The following is a 14118-nucleotide window of genomic DNA, read 5'->3' as shown; positions in this document are numbered from 1 at the left end:
GTTATTTATCCTTGGGAAGTTATTTTATCTCTAGAAGTTCTTTTATCCCTGAAACTTAGCCCTGGAACTGTTCATGGCCAGGTTGGACAGGGCTTGGAGCAGGTGTGGGGGGGGGAAAGTGCATGGTCTTTAAGGTCACTTCCAACACAAACCATTCGGGATTCCGTGATTTTTTGTGTGCAGCTTCCCAGTGGCCAGCACAGGGAATAGGACACCCAGGCCAGAGGTGGAGTTTTGGGCACCCAGGTGTCACACTGCAGCTTGCACTGCACTGGAGCATGCAGTGTCTCCCAGGTCTCCTCCTTGTTGGTGTCTGGAAGGATAAAGGATGCTGCTCTTGTAAAATTATTTGTAGTCTGTTACACCTGAGCATCGGGGCTGCACAGGACTGGCAAGAGGTGTCCGGCTCCTGGAGCACCTCACTGCCATGGAATAATGAGCTCAGCCATGCCCACATGGTCTGAGCCCCATGGGCAGGACGAGCCTGACAGGGTTTTCTGGAGACTGGAGGTGTTTGGCACCAAGGATCTATCTCTGTGTGAGCTCATTGTGATCCCAAGGTCAGGATGCACCTGCTGGTCCCCACAGCATTCCTTGGATGCAGCTCAGGGCTAAGGACCGTCTCAGCTCATGGAACAAAGCCCAGAGGCACCTTTCTGCTGGGGGGGGTTGGTGCTTTCTAGCATTTCCCACCCTGCCACGGGTGCTGAAATACGGAGGTTTGGTCAGACCTTACGTGGTGTCAGGGGTGCGAGAGATGCTCCTGGATACAGGTGCCTGTGTCCTGGGAGGGTCCCAGCCCCAGTGGTCCTGGAATTGTGCCAGTGGGATGAGGGCAGGGATTTGACCCCACCCCAGACCCTGGCAGGTGCGGGGTACCCACGAGACAGAGTTTCTGACTGGTCTCGCCCCATCCCTCACGCAGGACTGTGCTCACCTGAGATCTCCAAGAGACTTGTGTCCCTTGGGATGGGTGGCAGCAGCCAAACTCCTGCCCAGACCCCCACGCTGTGCTCGCCACGGTCTGCCACCAGCCAGGTCACCTTAATCAAAGTTTAGCTGCCCGTACGTTTCCGCTCATTATGGGCAAACGCGGCACGTCTCGCTCCTCTCTGCCTCCTGCCAGCGCAAATTAAATTGCAGGTGACATCCAGGGCCACGCATCTGGCTTGGAATACAATTTTCCCTTCCTTATTTATGGCACCTGTGGGAAGCACAGTGGAGAGACCGGGGAGCCGGCGCGGGGCCGAGCTCCCGCCGCCACCGGCACGCCCGAGCGGGGAATCGGCACGGAGTGCGCGCTCTTCAAACCAGGCGCAATTTAGAAGTGCCTCTGATTACTTAATTTGCTCCTGAGTATCTCAGTAATTATCTTTATGGGTCTTATTTCTGTCCTCTGGCATTGTTTCTGTCGATATTAAATGAGTCTGGCTCTCGGCACATTGGCCGTCTGGCCCGGCACCACTGTGAAATCCTATTATCCTGCCCGCGCCGCTGATTAATTTTGGTATTAATTTCACGTAAAAGGTGAGCTGACTCATTTTCCTGCCCATGCAGGGAGCTGCTGGCGCCTTCACCCCCCTGGTTCTGCCCCTGGCCTTTCCTGCTGATTGTTGTCCCCCCATCTCTGTGCCCCCCACGTTGGTGTGGCTGCATCCTGGCGGGCCTGGAGCATCCCACAAAACCCATCCTGATAAAGCTGGAGGTGACTTTGCTGCTGTTGCCAGTAGTATTCCCAAGGCTGTTCCTTAGGAACCAGCCTGGCATGCCTTGAGGAGGATGCAGGAAGGTGCCAGAGCCCTTCCAGCCCTGCCTGTGCCTCCCGCCTCCAGCAGAGGAGCAGGAGCCTGTGGAGAAGCAGCGTCCTCAGGAAAATATCACGTCCAATTAACTCCAGCAGCCTGGTCCCTTTTGATTTTATCCTGGGCGCATTACAGGAATCCTGAGCTTTATTTAAATTATAAATCAAATAATGCCCCTCTCAGCTTGGCCAAACTCTTTGCTGCTCCCACTCTCAGCAGTCACGGAGCAGTGGATGTTATTTAATGAAATGTTACTTTCCATGTGCCCTCCTCCAGCCAGCCTGGGGCTGGGAGTGTGGCAGGGAGCAGGGTGTGTGTCCCCCTAAAGGGGCCATGGGGAGTTCACAGAGGTGAACCTCGTGAGCATCTACCATGGCCTACAAGAAAGATGGAAAAGGGATTATTTACAAGACTGTGGAACAGCAGGATGAGTGGGAATGGCCTCACACAGTCAGAGGGCAGGGATGGATGGGATTTTGGGAAAAAAATTTTCCCTGTGAGGGAGGTGAGGCCCTGGCACAGGATGCCCAGAGAAGCTGTGGGTGTCCTATCCCTGGAAGTGTCCAAGGTTGGACAGGGCTTGGAGCAACCTGAGATAGTGGAAGGTGTCCCTGTCCATGGCAGGGGTGGCACTGGATGAGCTTTAAGGTCTCTCCCAACTCAAACCAGTCCGGGGATTCTTTCACCATTCACATCCTCCATGCTGGGGGTCCCATGGGAGCTGTCACCTCGGCCCCACTGGGACAGTGTGGTAAATGGCTCTTTGGGGGTGGCACAAACCCTCCCGGGGCCCATCTCAGTGTTAAAACACTAATGAGGGGTGATGGCCAGGTCTCCGTGCCAGGGATTCAGCTCCAGGGTCACCCGCAGCTCTCCCTGCACCTGTGGGGACTCTCATCAGTGATAAACCCGTTAATTGCACATGGGATGAGGCCCCATTTAATGGCTTCTCCTTACCCAATTCTGCTTGTTCCAAGGGCATTTTCATTAGAGTGGCTACAGCGAGGCTTTGCTTTTGTACACACCCATAAAATATCATTTTAATTTCATGAGGGGTTACACATGAGTGAAGTAAGATTAATTCTTTCATTTTCAGTTTCTGGAAGGGATCGGTTAATGATGGTTCTGTGTATTTATATACGTGCCATAAAAAGGAGTTCAATTAACTGCTGGGCCCAAAATGTGCTGTTGACTTGCACTTTCCCTGCCAGGAATCGCTGCAAAAACACTTTTCCATCGGTCACGTGTGGGGATGGAGGGTGAGGTGGGGCTGCTCAGTGCCCATCTCCTGCCAGGTCAGAGCCCTGGATTTGGGGTGGCCTTGGCTGGTAATGGTACAGCGCACGAGAAGGTTTGGTCTGCGTCCAAACTTCCCAGGATTGGGATGGTCCATTGGCCACAGAGCAGGCTCCTGGGCACTAGCAGACACCAGCATGAGGCACTCAGCTTTGGGGGTGCCCACCCTGCTCCCCTCAGTAGGTACAGAATTCGTGTCTTAAATTAATTCAAATATTAATTGGCTGTGGTTGAGTGAGCAGAGGGGCCAGGGGCAGCAGGGCCAGTAGAGGTGGTGGGGTCCCCTCCTGGTCTCTGGGTCCCTCAGAGGATCTGTGGTGAAGTGGCATCAGGGTGGCATCAGGAATTCTGAAAGGTGGCACTGGGACAGCACTGGGGTGGCATTGGGCAGGTGGTTGTGTTGGGGTGACCTCAGGGTGCCTTTGGGGTGGTTTTAGGGCTCTGTTGGTTTCAGATGGGTGGCACTGAGGTGGCAGCTGGGGTGGCCTCAGGGCTGTGTTTGGGCAGTCTTGGGTGACATGTAAGTGACATTAGGGCAGTATTTTGGCAGCCTTGTGGCGGTGCTGAGGTAGTGCTTGAGTATCATGAGGGTGGCATCGGGGCAGCATTGGGGTGTCACTTGGGTAGCATCAGAATGGTTTTGGGGTGGCACTGGGCTGACATTGGGACAGTATCAGGATAGCTTTGGGGTGGCACTGGGGCATGGTGGCCGTGGTGGCACTGTGGCCAGCGTGGCACAGAGCACGGCGCCGGTGCCGCGCTAATACCTCGTGGAGGAGACAAATGGGAAGTGACACGTGTGTGTGTAGACGGGTATTTGTGGTGACGCTTTGACTGCAGATAATAAAGTGCTCGCCCCGAGGTGATCCAATTCAGCAGCCGCCTCGGCAGAGCCGGCGCACGACGAGGGGGAGAAGAAAGGGGAGGAAGAAAGGCCCGTCTGAAATGACATGTCAGCCTAAAAAGGGAACGTGTTAACGGATGAATATCTGGGGACGGCGAGCCCGGCGCTTCCCTTTGTGCTTTGTCATGAATTTTGTTGTCTTTGCAGATTCCGGCGCTGCCGCCGCGCGGGGTTTGCCACCTACGTTTTTATTCAGATGGATTTCTCCCGCTATTATTGCTGTAGTTGGTTTAATTTAAGCCCCCGGAGCCGGGGCGTGTTTGTTTCGGCTCCTGGCACCGGGGACGCTCCACGCCGGGGCCGGGGGGTCCCGCAGTGGGGGACTCGGAGATTTTGGGGACTGCACAGGGTGCTGGTCACGGGTGGTGCTGTCCCTTCAGTTAGGGGGGCAAGGATCCTCATGGCATCCCCGTCAGCGCTGTGGCCTCTGCCCCACCCATCCTGGGGACACTGTCACCATAGAAACCGCCGCGGGCGCGGGATGGGAGGGCTGCGGGATGTGGCAGCCGCCCAACCCGCCCGGAGCCGGGGGCACAGTGTCCCCCTGCCCGGCAGCACCCAGAAACCACGGGTGACCCCCACACACCCCCTCACCATGCCCACCCATTGGTCACCCCCGTCTGGGCAGGGCAGCATCCCCCAGCCACACTCCAGCTCCATCTGGGACCCCGTGGAATGTGCCCTGCCCTTGGCTGGGGTCACGGGCTCTGTGTGCCAGCTGTGGCAGGCTCTGTCCTCCAGGACAGCCAGATCCTGCCAGGCAGCTTTGCTACTTGGGGCACAGACCCAAAACTTGAAGGACTGTCTTGATTTGTTAAATGTAGCAGCTTTTGTTTGTTTTCTTCCAAGTGTTTTCCAAATATTGAGGTTTCTTCCAAGTGTTTTGCAAATATTTAGGGTTTAGCTCTTACAAAATCTGTTCCCAGTGTGGCAGGCAGAGAAAAAGGGGATTTTTGATGCTTTTTGAAGCTTTGAAGGCATCGGGATCGCCTTGCTGCAAGGGGAACAAGGATCCTGGTCCCAAAGCTGGGGACGAGCTCTCTGCTCTCGCAGAATTTAATTCATTTGGAGGCTGCAGCACTATTATTTTTTAATAAGAGCCATTGGCACTGCTGCTCAGGTCCCCAGTGTGCTCCTGCCTCCGCCCGGCATCGCTCCCCTTCCCACCCCTCCTGCCCCTGTGCCAATTAAAAATCCTGCCTAATTGCTGCCCTTCTGCCCTGCCGGCTCAGAGAGGCTGGGCAGGAACAAACCAGGAGCTCAGGACTGAAATGCCAGTGCTATTCTGGAAGAGAGGCAGGGCAGGACAGGGATGGAGGATGAGCAGGGAGGGTGAGGTTGTGTAGGATGCTCAGGGCTCCAGGAAAATGCCCCTTCCCAGGGTGAATGTGGAATGTGGGGACCACGTGAAGACGTTTTCCTTGAGCTGCTTTTAGGGGCCGAGCCCTCCATTGCAGCTTTTATTTCCCATCTGAAAAAGGGGTGAAAAGCGTTTTCCTTTGGGACCACGGGAAGGCGAGGCCCATCCCTGGCGCTGGGAAGCTTCCAGCCACACGTCGCCTTCGGCGGCTTTATAAAGATTCCCTGCCGAGATTACTTCTTTCATTTATTGCAAAATATTGTAGCGCCTTCGATGTGTAAAAATAAGGATTGTCCCATCTTATCTCGGAAGGAACGGGGGGGAGGGAGGGAGGGAGCAGCACGTTTCTCTCGTGCTGCTGTTAACCAGTGAAGTGCCATGTCCTGCCACATCCCCACTTGGCTTCTCCCTGAAGAGTCCTTGCTCAGGGCTGTGGTGCTGCTGGTGCTGATCCCCAAATTGTTCCCTGTGCACCCTAACATCCTGCTCCCCATCCCCTTCCAGAGCTGGGCGGCTGCCAGGCAGTGCAGTCTCATGGGCTGGAAATTAAAGGCACAAATTGCTGGTGCCTGTGCTCATCCTCCAAGGAAGAGGGAACCCAGCCAGAGATGTTTTTTCCCGCACCAGCCTGGGGGACACACAGCGCTGTGGGTGCAGAGTGGAGCTCCCTTCTGTGTGCTGGGTGTCCACCCTGTCCTTCCTGGTCCAGAGCATCCTTCCCAGTACCGAGCATCCTTCCTAGGAGTGAGGATCCACTCTGTCCTTCCTGGTTCTAAACACTGAACATCCTTCCTGGTCCTGAGCATCATTCCTCTCCTTCCTTGTCCTAGGCATCCTTCATGGTGCCATTTTGATCCCACCACTGCTTTGACCAAGCAGACCCTCGTTAGCTTCCCTTCCCTCCTTTCCTCCCATCTTCCTTTTTTTTCCTAGACCTTGTGGGCTGTGGCTGCAGCCAGGCATGGTGTGGGGGTCCCTGGGGACACCAGGGATTGGAGGAATGCAGGGGATGCAAGGAATACTGTGAGTGTGGGGGATTTGGGAGATGCAGGGAATTCTGAGTGTGAGGGGGATGTGGGGGATGCTGGGGTTGTGGGGGATGAGTGATGCTAGCAGAAGGTGGGCACGCTTGAGGAGGCTTTTGGGAGGGGTTTCTCCCACCTCTCCCACTCTTCCTGCAGCCATCCCTGGTCCCTGTCAGACATTTTGCCTCATCCTGCTGCTCCGGGCACAGCAGGGCTGGAGCTCCCTGCTCCATAAACCGAGATTTATTCTGGACCGCGGCCCCAGCACGGTCTGGGATTTACATCTGTGTCTGGGACTGGGTTTGGTGGCCAATTTGCTAAAGTAAAAAGTTGTTTAGCTGGAGGCATAATCTCATAAGCCCGTGCTGCCATTAGCCAGGGTCTCCTCTCTGCCTGGCTTTCCAATAATGCTCCAAGCAGAAGCTCAGAGTAATATAAAAAGCCATCGGATTATTACTGCGGGCGATGCATTTTCCATTTACAGTAATAAAATACCGAAGAAACAAAACAATTTAAAATTCCAATAAAATTCAAACCAAATCTTTGGCTGCTGAGCAGATTCAATTATTTAGCTATTATTGAGTGCAGGCTGGAAAAATAGAGCAGGTCAGGGAGGGAGGGGGGAGCTGGGGGGGGTGCCGGACGCATCCCATGGGAATGCCAGTGAGGGAGGGAGCCGGGAGGCAGGGAAACATCTGGGAGAAGGGGCTGGTGGGGGACACTGGTCGCTGGCAGTGGCTGGGCTGGGTTTAGGGATGGCAAGCGATGGGTTTAGGGATGGTGGTGATGGCTGACGGTGGATTTGCCGTGCATCGGGATCCGCCGTGCATTCCCGGCCCCGCGGGGCTGCTCCGGTGCTCCAGGCTCAGGAGGAGATGGACACGGAGGACAAACAGCGAGCGGGCCGTGTCAGGGCCGGCTGCGCCCGCCGGTGCCGCCGTGGCTCGGGCGAGTTTGCATCTCGCAGCAATTAGAGCCCGCTGGAAAAGCAGTAATTACTGCGGAGAGCGGCGGCGCCGCAGCCGCCGGCGTGCCGGGAGCCGCCGGGGAGAGCGGCCGCTCTGTAATTTTCCCGGCGGGGGTGCGGTGCGTCACCCTGAGATGTGACAACACACCCAATTGGTGGCTTGTCACATCCAACCCGGCTGGAGCTAAGAGGCGACCAAGGCTGCTCCGGGCACACGCCGGGGGTGGCGGGTGGGATGCTCTCCCGGGCCTGTCCTACGGCACAGGGCCACCCCTAAAGTGTCACCTGTAGCCTCAGTGCTTGGGGACAGCGTTGTGGTTATCCCGGTTGGGGTACCGCGGTGCCCGCAGGTGACACCACCTCCTTCCCTCCCGCCTGCAACAGCCCCTCAGTTTTTTAATATTTTTCTTCAGAAAAGAGTGTTTCCACGGGATGGGCTCATTAGGGATTCTGCAAGTGTCACCAGCTAATTAGTGTCATGTTAATTGAGTATTCACGATGCTGCCACCTCCAAGGACAGTGGTGCTGGCATGAAGGGGAATGCAGATGTGCGTGCTGTGCCATTCCATGCTGTGCCATTCCATGCTGTGCCTCTGGGCAGAGGGGTCCCATTCACAGCCCCCTGCACCCTCTGGCTTGGGAGGTGCCCATGCCCAGCAGAGCCCACCATGCCCCCTCAGTGTGGCCTCACTGCCCTGCTGGCTCTGCAGGAGCACCAGAGCTTCCCAGAGGCTGGAGGATCAGTGCCTGGGATGTCCTGGTGCCACACGTCCTCACGTGTCCTGCCAGAGGGAGCTGCTGGTGCTGTTCCTGCTGTGTTCCGGCAGCTCCATTAAATCCTCCTCAAAGGCGCTGGTTTTAATTGGCTTAATACACTCGTTAATGACAATGTCTATTTAAAGACACCTGTAAAAAGCCCATAACAGCAGCTTAATGGGAGCAATGGCTGGTGCAGGTGCTGTGTCCTGCCTGGGCAATTACTGCGCTGATGGAGAGCATGGAGAGCACCCATGGATGGAGAGCATGGAGAGCACCCATGGATGGAGAACATGGAGAGCAACCGTGGATGGAGAGCATGGAGAGCAGCCACAGCCTCGCTGCTGTGTCCCCCCTCTGCTGCTGGGAGTGGGGAGTGATGTGGACAGTCACAGATTCCAGTGCATCCCTCCTGCTGAATCTTGATTTTAGCCAATGCTGGTTCATCCAGGCATGTCACAGCCATGGAAATGTCACTCAGAGCGATACTGGGACTGGCAATCTCTTCATAGGGAGTGTGGAATGTACCCAGAAGTGCAGCTCTTTCATGGTGACTTTGCTACCCAGGATGTGGTGGCATCTGGGGTTGCTGATCCTGGTTGCATGGGGAGCAGAGTGCTCTAGGAACTGAGGGGCTGCATTGCCTGGGAAGGCTGGGCCTCCCCAAACCCCCCAATTTTACCATCTATCCCTTGCAAAACCTTCCTCTGGGCAGGCACCAGGTCTGGCATTCCCAGTGTGCCAAAGACATCCCTTGACAAGGCTGGCAATTTTGGGAACCAGCTGGGAACCAACCATCGTTCCCATGTGCCGACGTGTACGTGCATGTGCCTGCGTGTGAGTGTGTGTGGAGATTTTAAACACCTAATTTATTCCATCTATTAGATAGATTTTGTAGATTTAATCATTTTCACAGTTGGTGGCTCATTGGATACTCAAGATAAACTCCAAATGAAAGTATAATGGGAACGACAAATGAGTTTTCACACCAGAATGGCAGAAACTTGCTTGGGAAAGAGTTTGAAAGGAACAAAACTATATACATATATAATTTTTTTTTTCTGCAATGGCTTTTGCTGACTGCAGTAGGTTACCACAGTTAATTTCACCAGTTTTGTTCATCTGTAAAATTGCATAAAAGTGACATTTTTGTGCTCATTATAGGAACTGCTGATTTATGGCTGGTAAATGCAATGCTTTTCCATTTTTGGTGAGGTTCTCGTAGCAGCGCAAAGCACCCATGAAATTGCTTGTATAATGTAGTTTAAATCCAATCTCAGAGAAAGATTCCCCCGTTGGGTAAAGTGACATTTCCATTCTCCACACCGAGTTTATTTTAGGCCACTTACAAGTGGCTCCCATCAGCGGGAGGGGACAGCTCGGTGCCGTGACCTGGTTTCTGCCGGGAGCGGGTGGGATCCACCAGCGGGGAGGATGATCCTTGGGTGTTGGGTCCCCTCATCCTGGTGGCACTGGATTCACCCCAGGCTTTGCTCCCACAGGCGAGACGGCCCCCATGCATTCCCCGCGCTACCCCAGCCCCGCCGAGCTGGACGCCTACGCACAGAAGGTGGCCAACAGCCCGCTGACCATCAAGATCTTCCCCACCAACATCAGGGTCCCCCAGCACAAGCACCTTAACCGGACGGTGAACGGCTACGACACCACGGGGCAGCGGTACAGCCCCTACCCCCTGCACGCCGGCGGCTACCAGGGGCTGCTGGCCATCGTCAAAGCCTCCGGCAAAAGCGTGGTGAAGAACTCGGAGGGGAAGCGGACTAAGCTCTCTCCCGCCCAGGTGGGCGTCGCTCCCTACCCCGCCTCAAGCACTTTAGCTCAAGGTCCCTCCTGCGCCGGGCAGCTGAGCTACCACGGCGGCCAGAAGCAGCTGGAGGGTCCCGTGCCCCCCAACGTGACGGTGGCGGCCTCGGTGCTGCCACTGGCGGGCCGGAGCCTGGCACTGCCTCCTTCCAACCTGCCCTCCATCCAGAGCATCATCTACCAGATCAATCAGCAGTGCCAGGCGCAGGGTGCCCAGCCCGGCTGCCCGGCTGTCGTGGCCGCCCACCCCAGCCCGGCCAAGCACGGCGCCTTCGGCCCCGGCTACGGCGGCACCGTCCTGCCCGAGTGCCGCAAGGGCGCCGAGCTGGCGCTGGGCTCCAACCCGGCCGCCGCCCTGGGACCCAAGGCGGGCGTTTACCCCGAGGGCATGGACTACCTGGTGTGGCAGCAGAAGCAGCAGCAGCAGCACCTGCGAATGTACAGCGGGGGCAGCGGCGGCGGGGGGGCCCTCAGCAAGTCCCCCGAGACGTGCGCGGGCGCCTCGCGGCCCTACGGCCTGGGCGGCGCGGCCGACAACAAGGTGAGCTCGTCCCCCTTGAACTGCATGCACGGCAACTTCGCGGTGGGGCAGTACTTCGCTCCCCCCTGGAACAGCATCCTGGTGACCCCCAACAGCGACTGTTACAACCCGCCGGAGCTGGGGGCCGGGCCCCGCGAGCTGGGGGTGCCCCCGGCCGAGGGGCTGCCCAGCAAGACCCTCTGCAATACCTCCATCCTCAGCAGCAGCCTCCAGTCCCTGGAGTATCTCATCAACGACATCCACCCGCCCTGCATCAAGGAGCAGATGCTGGGCAAGGGCTACGAGACCGTGTCTGTGCCAAGGCTCTTGGACCACCAGCACGCCCACATCCGCCTGCCCGTCTACAGATAAGGGACCGATGCTGCTCTTCCCAAACCCAGGGCGAGGACTTCGGCGCGAGCTGCCGGCACCGGACCGCGGCAGCGAGGGCGGGGGGACAGGGAGGGGGACGCGGGGTCGGCTGCTGAAAGGGCTCCCGGAACACTGGCGTTGCACCGGGGTCCCCAGACTGGACACACCCGCGACCAGCTGGAAGCCGAGGCCGAAGGACCGCTTGTCTATATAGCTCAGAAATCATTTTATCTCCACGAATGTGAACAGGGAATTGCTACGAGTTGCTGCTATCCAGGGGAGGGGAGGCTCTGCTGCGCTGGCGGTGCCCAGAGCGGGGCAGAGCCCGGTGTCGGGGCCGGCCGGGAGGCTCCAGGGTGGGTCCCAGCCCAGTGTGTGTGGCTGGGAGGCTCCGTGGTGGCCGGTGCTGACCTGGCAGCTGTCCAGGAGGCTCCACAGTGGCCTGTCCTGGCACGGCAGTGGCCAGGAGCCTCCATGGTGGCCAGTGCCAGCCCAGTGGTGGCCGGTCCCAGCCTGGCGTGTGGCCGGTGTGTGGCCGCAGGGAGCTGGCGCCTGACCTGTAGCTGAAGTCCGTAACTTGCACTGCTTTGATTAAAGCTAATAACTGGGGACAGTCTGGAGGCTATTTAAGAAAAACACTTGAAAACTTGAACAGATTTTTTTTTAAATTTTTTTTTTTTTTTTTTAGTTGACTAGGCTGTACATCTACGTGTTGGCTGCTACAGAGTCTCCTCCCACCCCTCTTCCTCCTCATCCTCCTCCTCTTGCCCAGCCCCACAGTGGCCACGGCTCCTTTTCCCACTCAACCAGGAGGTTTGGGACCCCCTCAGCCCCTCTCTCCCGGGAACCCCCCAGCTCTCACACTTCCAGGCTGTTTTATTTCCCCCCTTACTGTCAGTTCTACCTTGGTTCTGGGTTGCGGTACCGGGGTGCTCACATACCTCCTTTTTTGTTTTCTCTTTCTTTTTAAAAAAAAACCCCAAACAATTCCAAAATGCTCATTATGGTCCGTTACTCACTCTGTGTAATTCTGTGTTTAATAGATTTGTTCATTTACAAAAGGCTCCTCACCACGAAATACAAAGTGTTTTGATGTTTGAAGGTAAAAGAAGAATAATATCCCGATGAAACCCAAGGTGATTGTGCTCGGAAAAGAGGTACTGTATCCCTGAAAGCCTGTTCAAGCACTAAGTGCATTTACAAATCTCTGAGAATGTTTTTTTTTTATACTAAAATTGACCATTATATTCTACTGTGAGAAGTGCTGGCTGCACTATATTGTTTTAAAAATGAGAAAACAAAATGAAAAAAAAAAAAAAAGAAAAAAAAAAAAAAGAAAAAAAAAAAAAAGAAAAAAAGAAAACCAACACAAAACCCGCAAGCCGTGTGTCCGGATGGTGTTTTTCCCAAAGTAAAACCAGGATCTCGCTGGATGTGTGCTCTGGAGTCTCTTTGCTTTGCTGTGGCCTCCCCTGGGCTCCCCCAGAGCCGGGACATCCCCCTGCTCCGGGAGATTTTTAGGGCACGGAGGAGCACCCATAAATAACCTGTTAACGATGCTGAGCCATTAATCCAGCCGGGACCAGTCTCTGCCTCACACCCAAGGGGCAGCACATGGGACAGATCCCTGGGATTAGGGCTGTGGCCTCGCGTGCACCCTTGGGACGCCTGTCCCTTGCAGGGCAGTGGGTTCCAGGTCAGGAACCGTGTCCCCATCCTGTCACCGGCACAGGGGGGTGGCACCTCTGCTGCCATCCATCACCCACAGCCAGTTCCCCACTGGGTTTCCCCATGGCAGGGGCATCACTGGTGCCCAGGTGGGATTGGGGCGGCCCTGTCATTCAGAAATCTGACCCCCTGCTCTGCCCGGCAGCAGGAATAAGCCAGTTGCACCGGGATAATGGTCCTGAATCCCAAATAGCTCCCGGCTGTGGATGCATCTCCCTGACCTCCATGTCCCACGGTGGGACACAAGGCGTGGCCTTATCCCAGCCAGAGGGGGGACTGAGGGTGGGAGAGGCTCAGCTGCTTTCTGTACATGATGGAGAGGGTACAAAGATGGGATGGGATGGGATGGGATGGGATGGGATGGGATGGGATGGGATGGGATGGGATGGGATGGGATGGGATGGGATGGGATGGGATGGCGACAAGGACAGGCATGGTGATGGGGACATCAGCTGCCTCGTGGCCGTGGCTGAGGCCAGGGCAGCTCCATTTGTCTGGTTTCCTCACTCACCATAACGGGGTGTGTGGCTCCGTCGGTATTTGTGTCACACCAGGAGGGGACTGCTCTGTCACCGGCAGCGAGCAGCGTGACAGCCCATCCAGGGAACAAAGAGAAATTGGGACAAAAGGAAATTTTCACAGAGGTTAATGTTATTGATGGGGCGGGGGGGGGGGGGGGGGGGGGCTGTGCCACTGCTTGCCTGCGCGTTAAAATTAGTCCGTCTGGAGGAAGATCTTTGCTCAGATCTTTGTCATTAAAAAGATGCCACATCAAAGGAATGTGAGGCTGGAGCACAGCGGGGCTGCTGGGGGTTCCCTCTGTGCAGGGCAGCCCCTCCCTGGGGACTCCCCCGCACCAAAGGGGGGACTCTGCAAAGGCTGGGGTGCACAGAGCCATGCTGGGGGCTCCAGGAGAAACTTTGCTCCGTCAGCGGTGCCCGTGGGAGGAGGATTCATTAGCTCTGCCTCCATCAGATTTCCCAGCTCGCCATAAATCAGGGCGAGTGGCTGGGAGCGACGGCGCGATCCATCTTGCAGGTCTCCAAGTCATTACATTTCATTAGGAGGTGTGCGGGGGTTTTTATTATTTAGCAGGTTAATTCTCCCCTCGGATCGCTCCTCGGGAGGAGGATTTCACTGGGCAGCGGGGAGGCTTCAGCTGTGGAATGCAAAATAAATGGGTCCCCCCTTGGTGGGCACCTGCCTCCAGTCAGGGCTGCTGCAGTGCCAGCTCTGGCAGGTGCAGGTGAGCACGTGGGGACCCAAAATGTGCACAGACACCAGTGGGAGATGGGGCAGGGACACCTGAGGTACATCCCAGCACTGAGGATGAAGACACCACAACCCATTGCCCTCCCATTCCATGGGGCACAGCACCCACGAGCGCTGTGGGAACACACTGAAGGAAACGATGCAGCTTCTGGCTTACAGATATCTTCCTATTCAAATAATACCAATAATAACACCAACAATAACACAAAATTCTAAGACAGGTGTGCATGAGGCTGATATTAAACTTAGCGGCCGCCTCAGCTGTTTGGGAGCGAGGAGGAGAGACAGGCAAGTA

At 56.1% G+C, this 14118-nt stretch overlaps 1 protein-coding gene across 2 annotated transcripts in view; it reads left to right on the top strand.

Moving 5' to 3' along the window:
* The window catches only part of FAM222A (family with sequence similarity 222 member A), a 29316-nt gene extending 16803 nt beyond the window's left edge, over positions 1–12513 (top strand). For both annotated transcript variants that reach the window (XM_066199935.1, XM_066199934.1), the window contains exon 3: positions 9613–12513. In XM_066199935.1, coding sequence (XP_066056032.1) covers positions 9613–10823 — 1211 coding nt within the window. In that variant the 3' untranslated portion in view covers positions 10824–12513. The remainder of the gene's footprint in view (positions 1–9612) is intronic.
* Positions 12514–14118: the final 1605 nt, after the last annotated feature.

This window comes from Chamaea fasciata, unplaced genomic scaffold, assembly GCF_029207755.1.
Source record: "Chamaea fasciata isolate MVZ Bird 193981 ecotype frontalis unplaced genomic scaffold, bChaFas1.0.hap1 SCAF_18, whole genome shotgun sequence".
NCBI lineage: Eukaryota > Metazoa > Chordata > Aves > Passeriformes > Sylviidae > Chamaea > Chamaea fasciata.
This window is presented reverse-complemented; position numbering and strand designations above follow the sequence as displayed.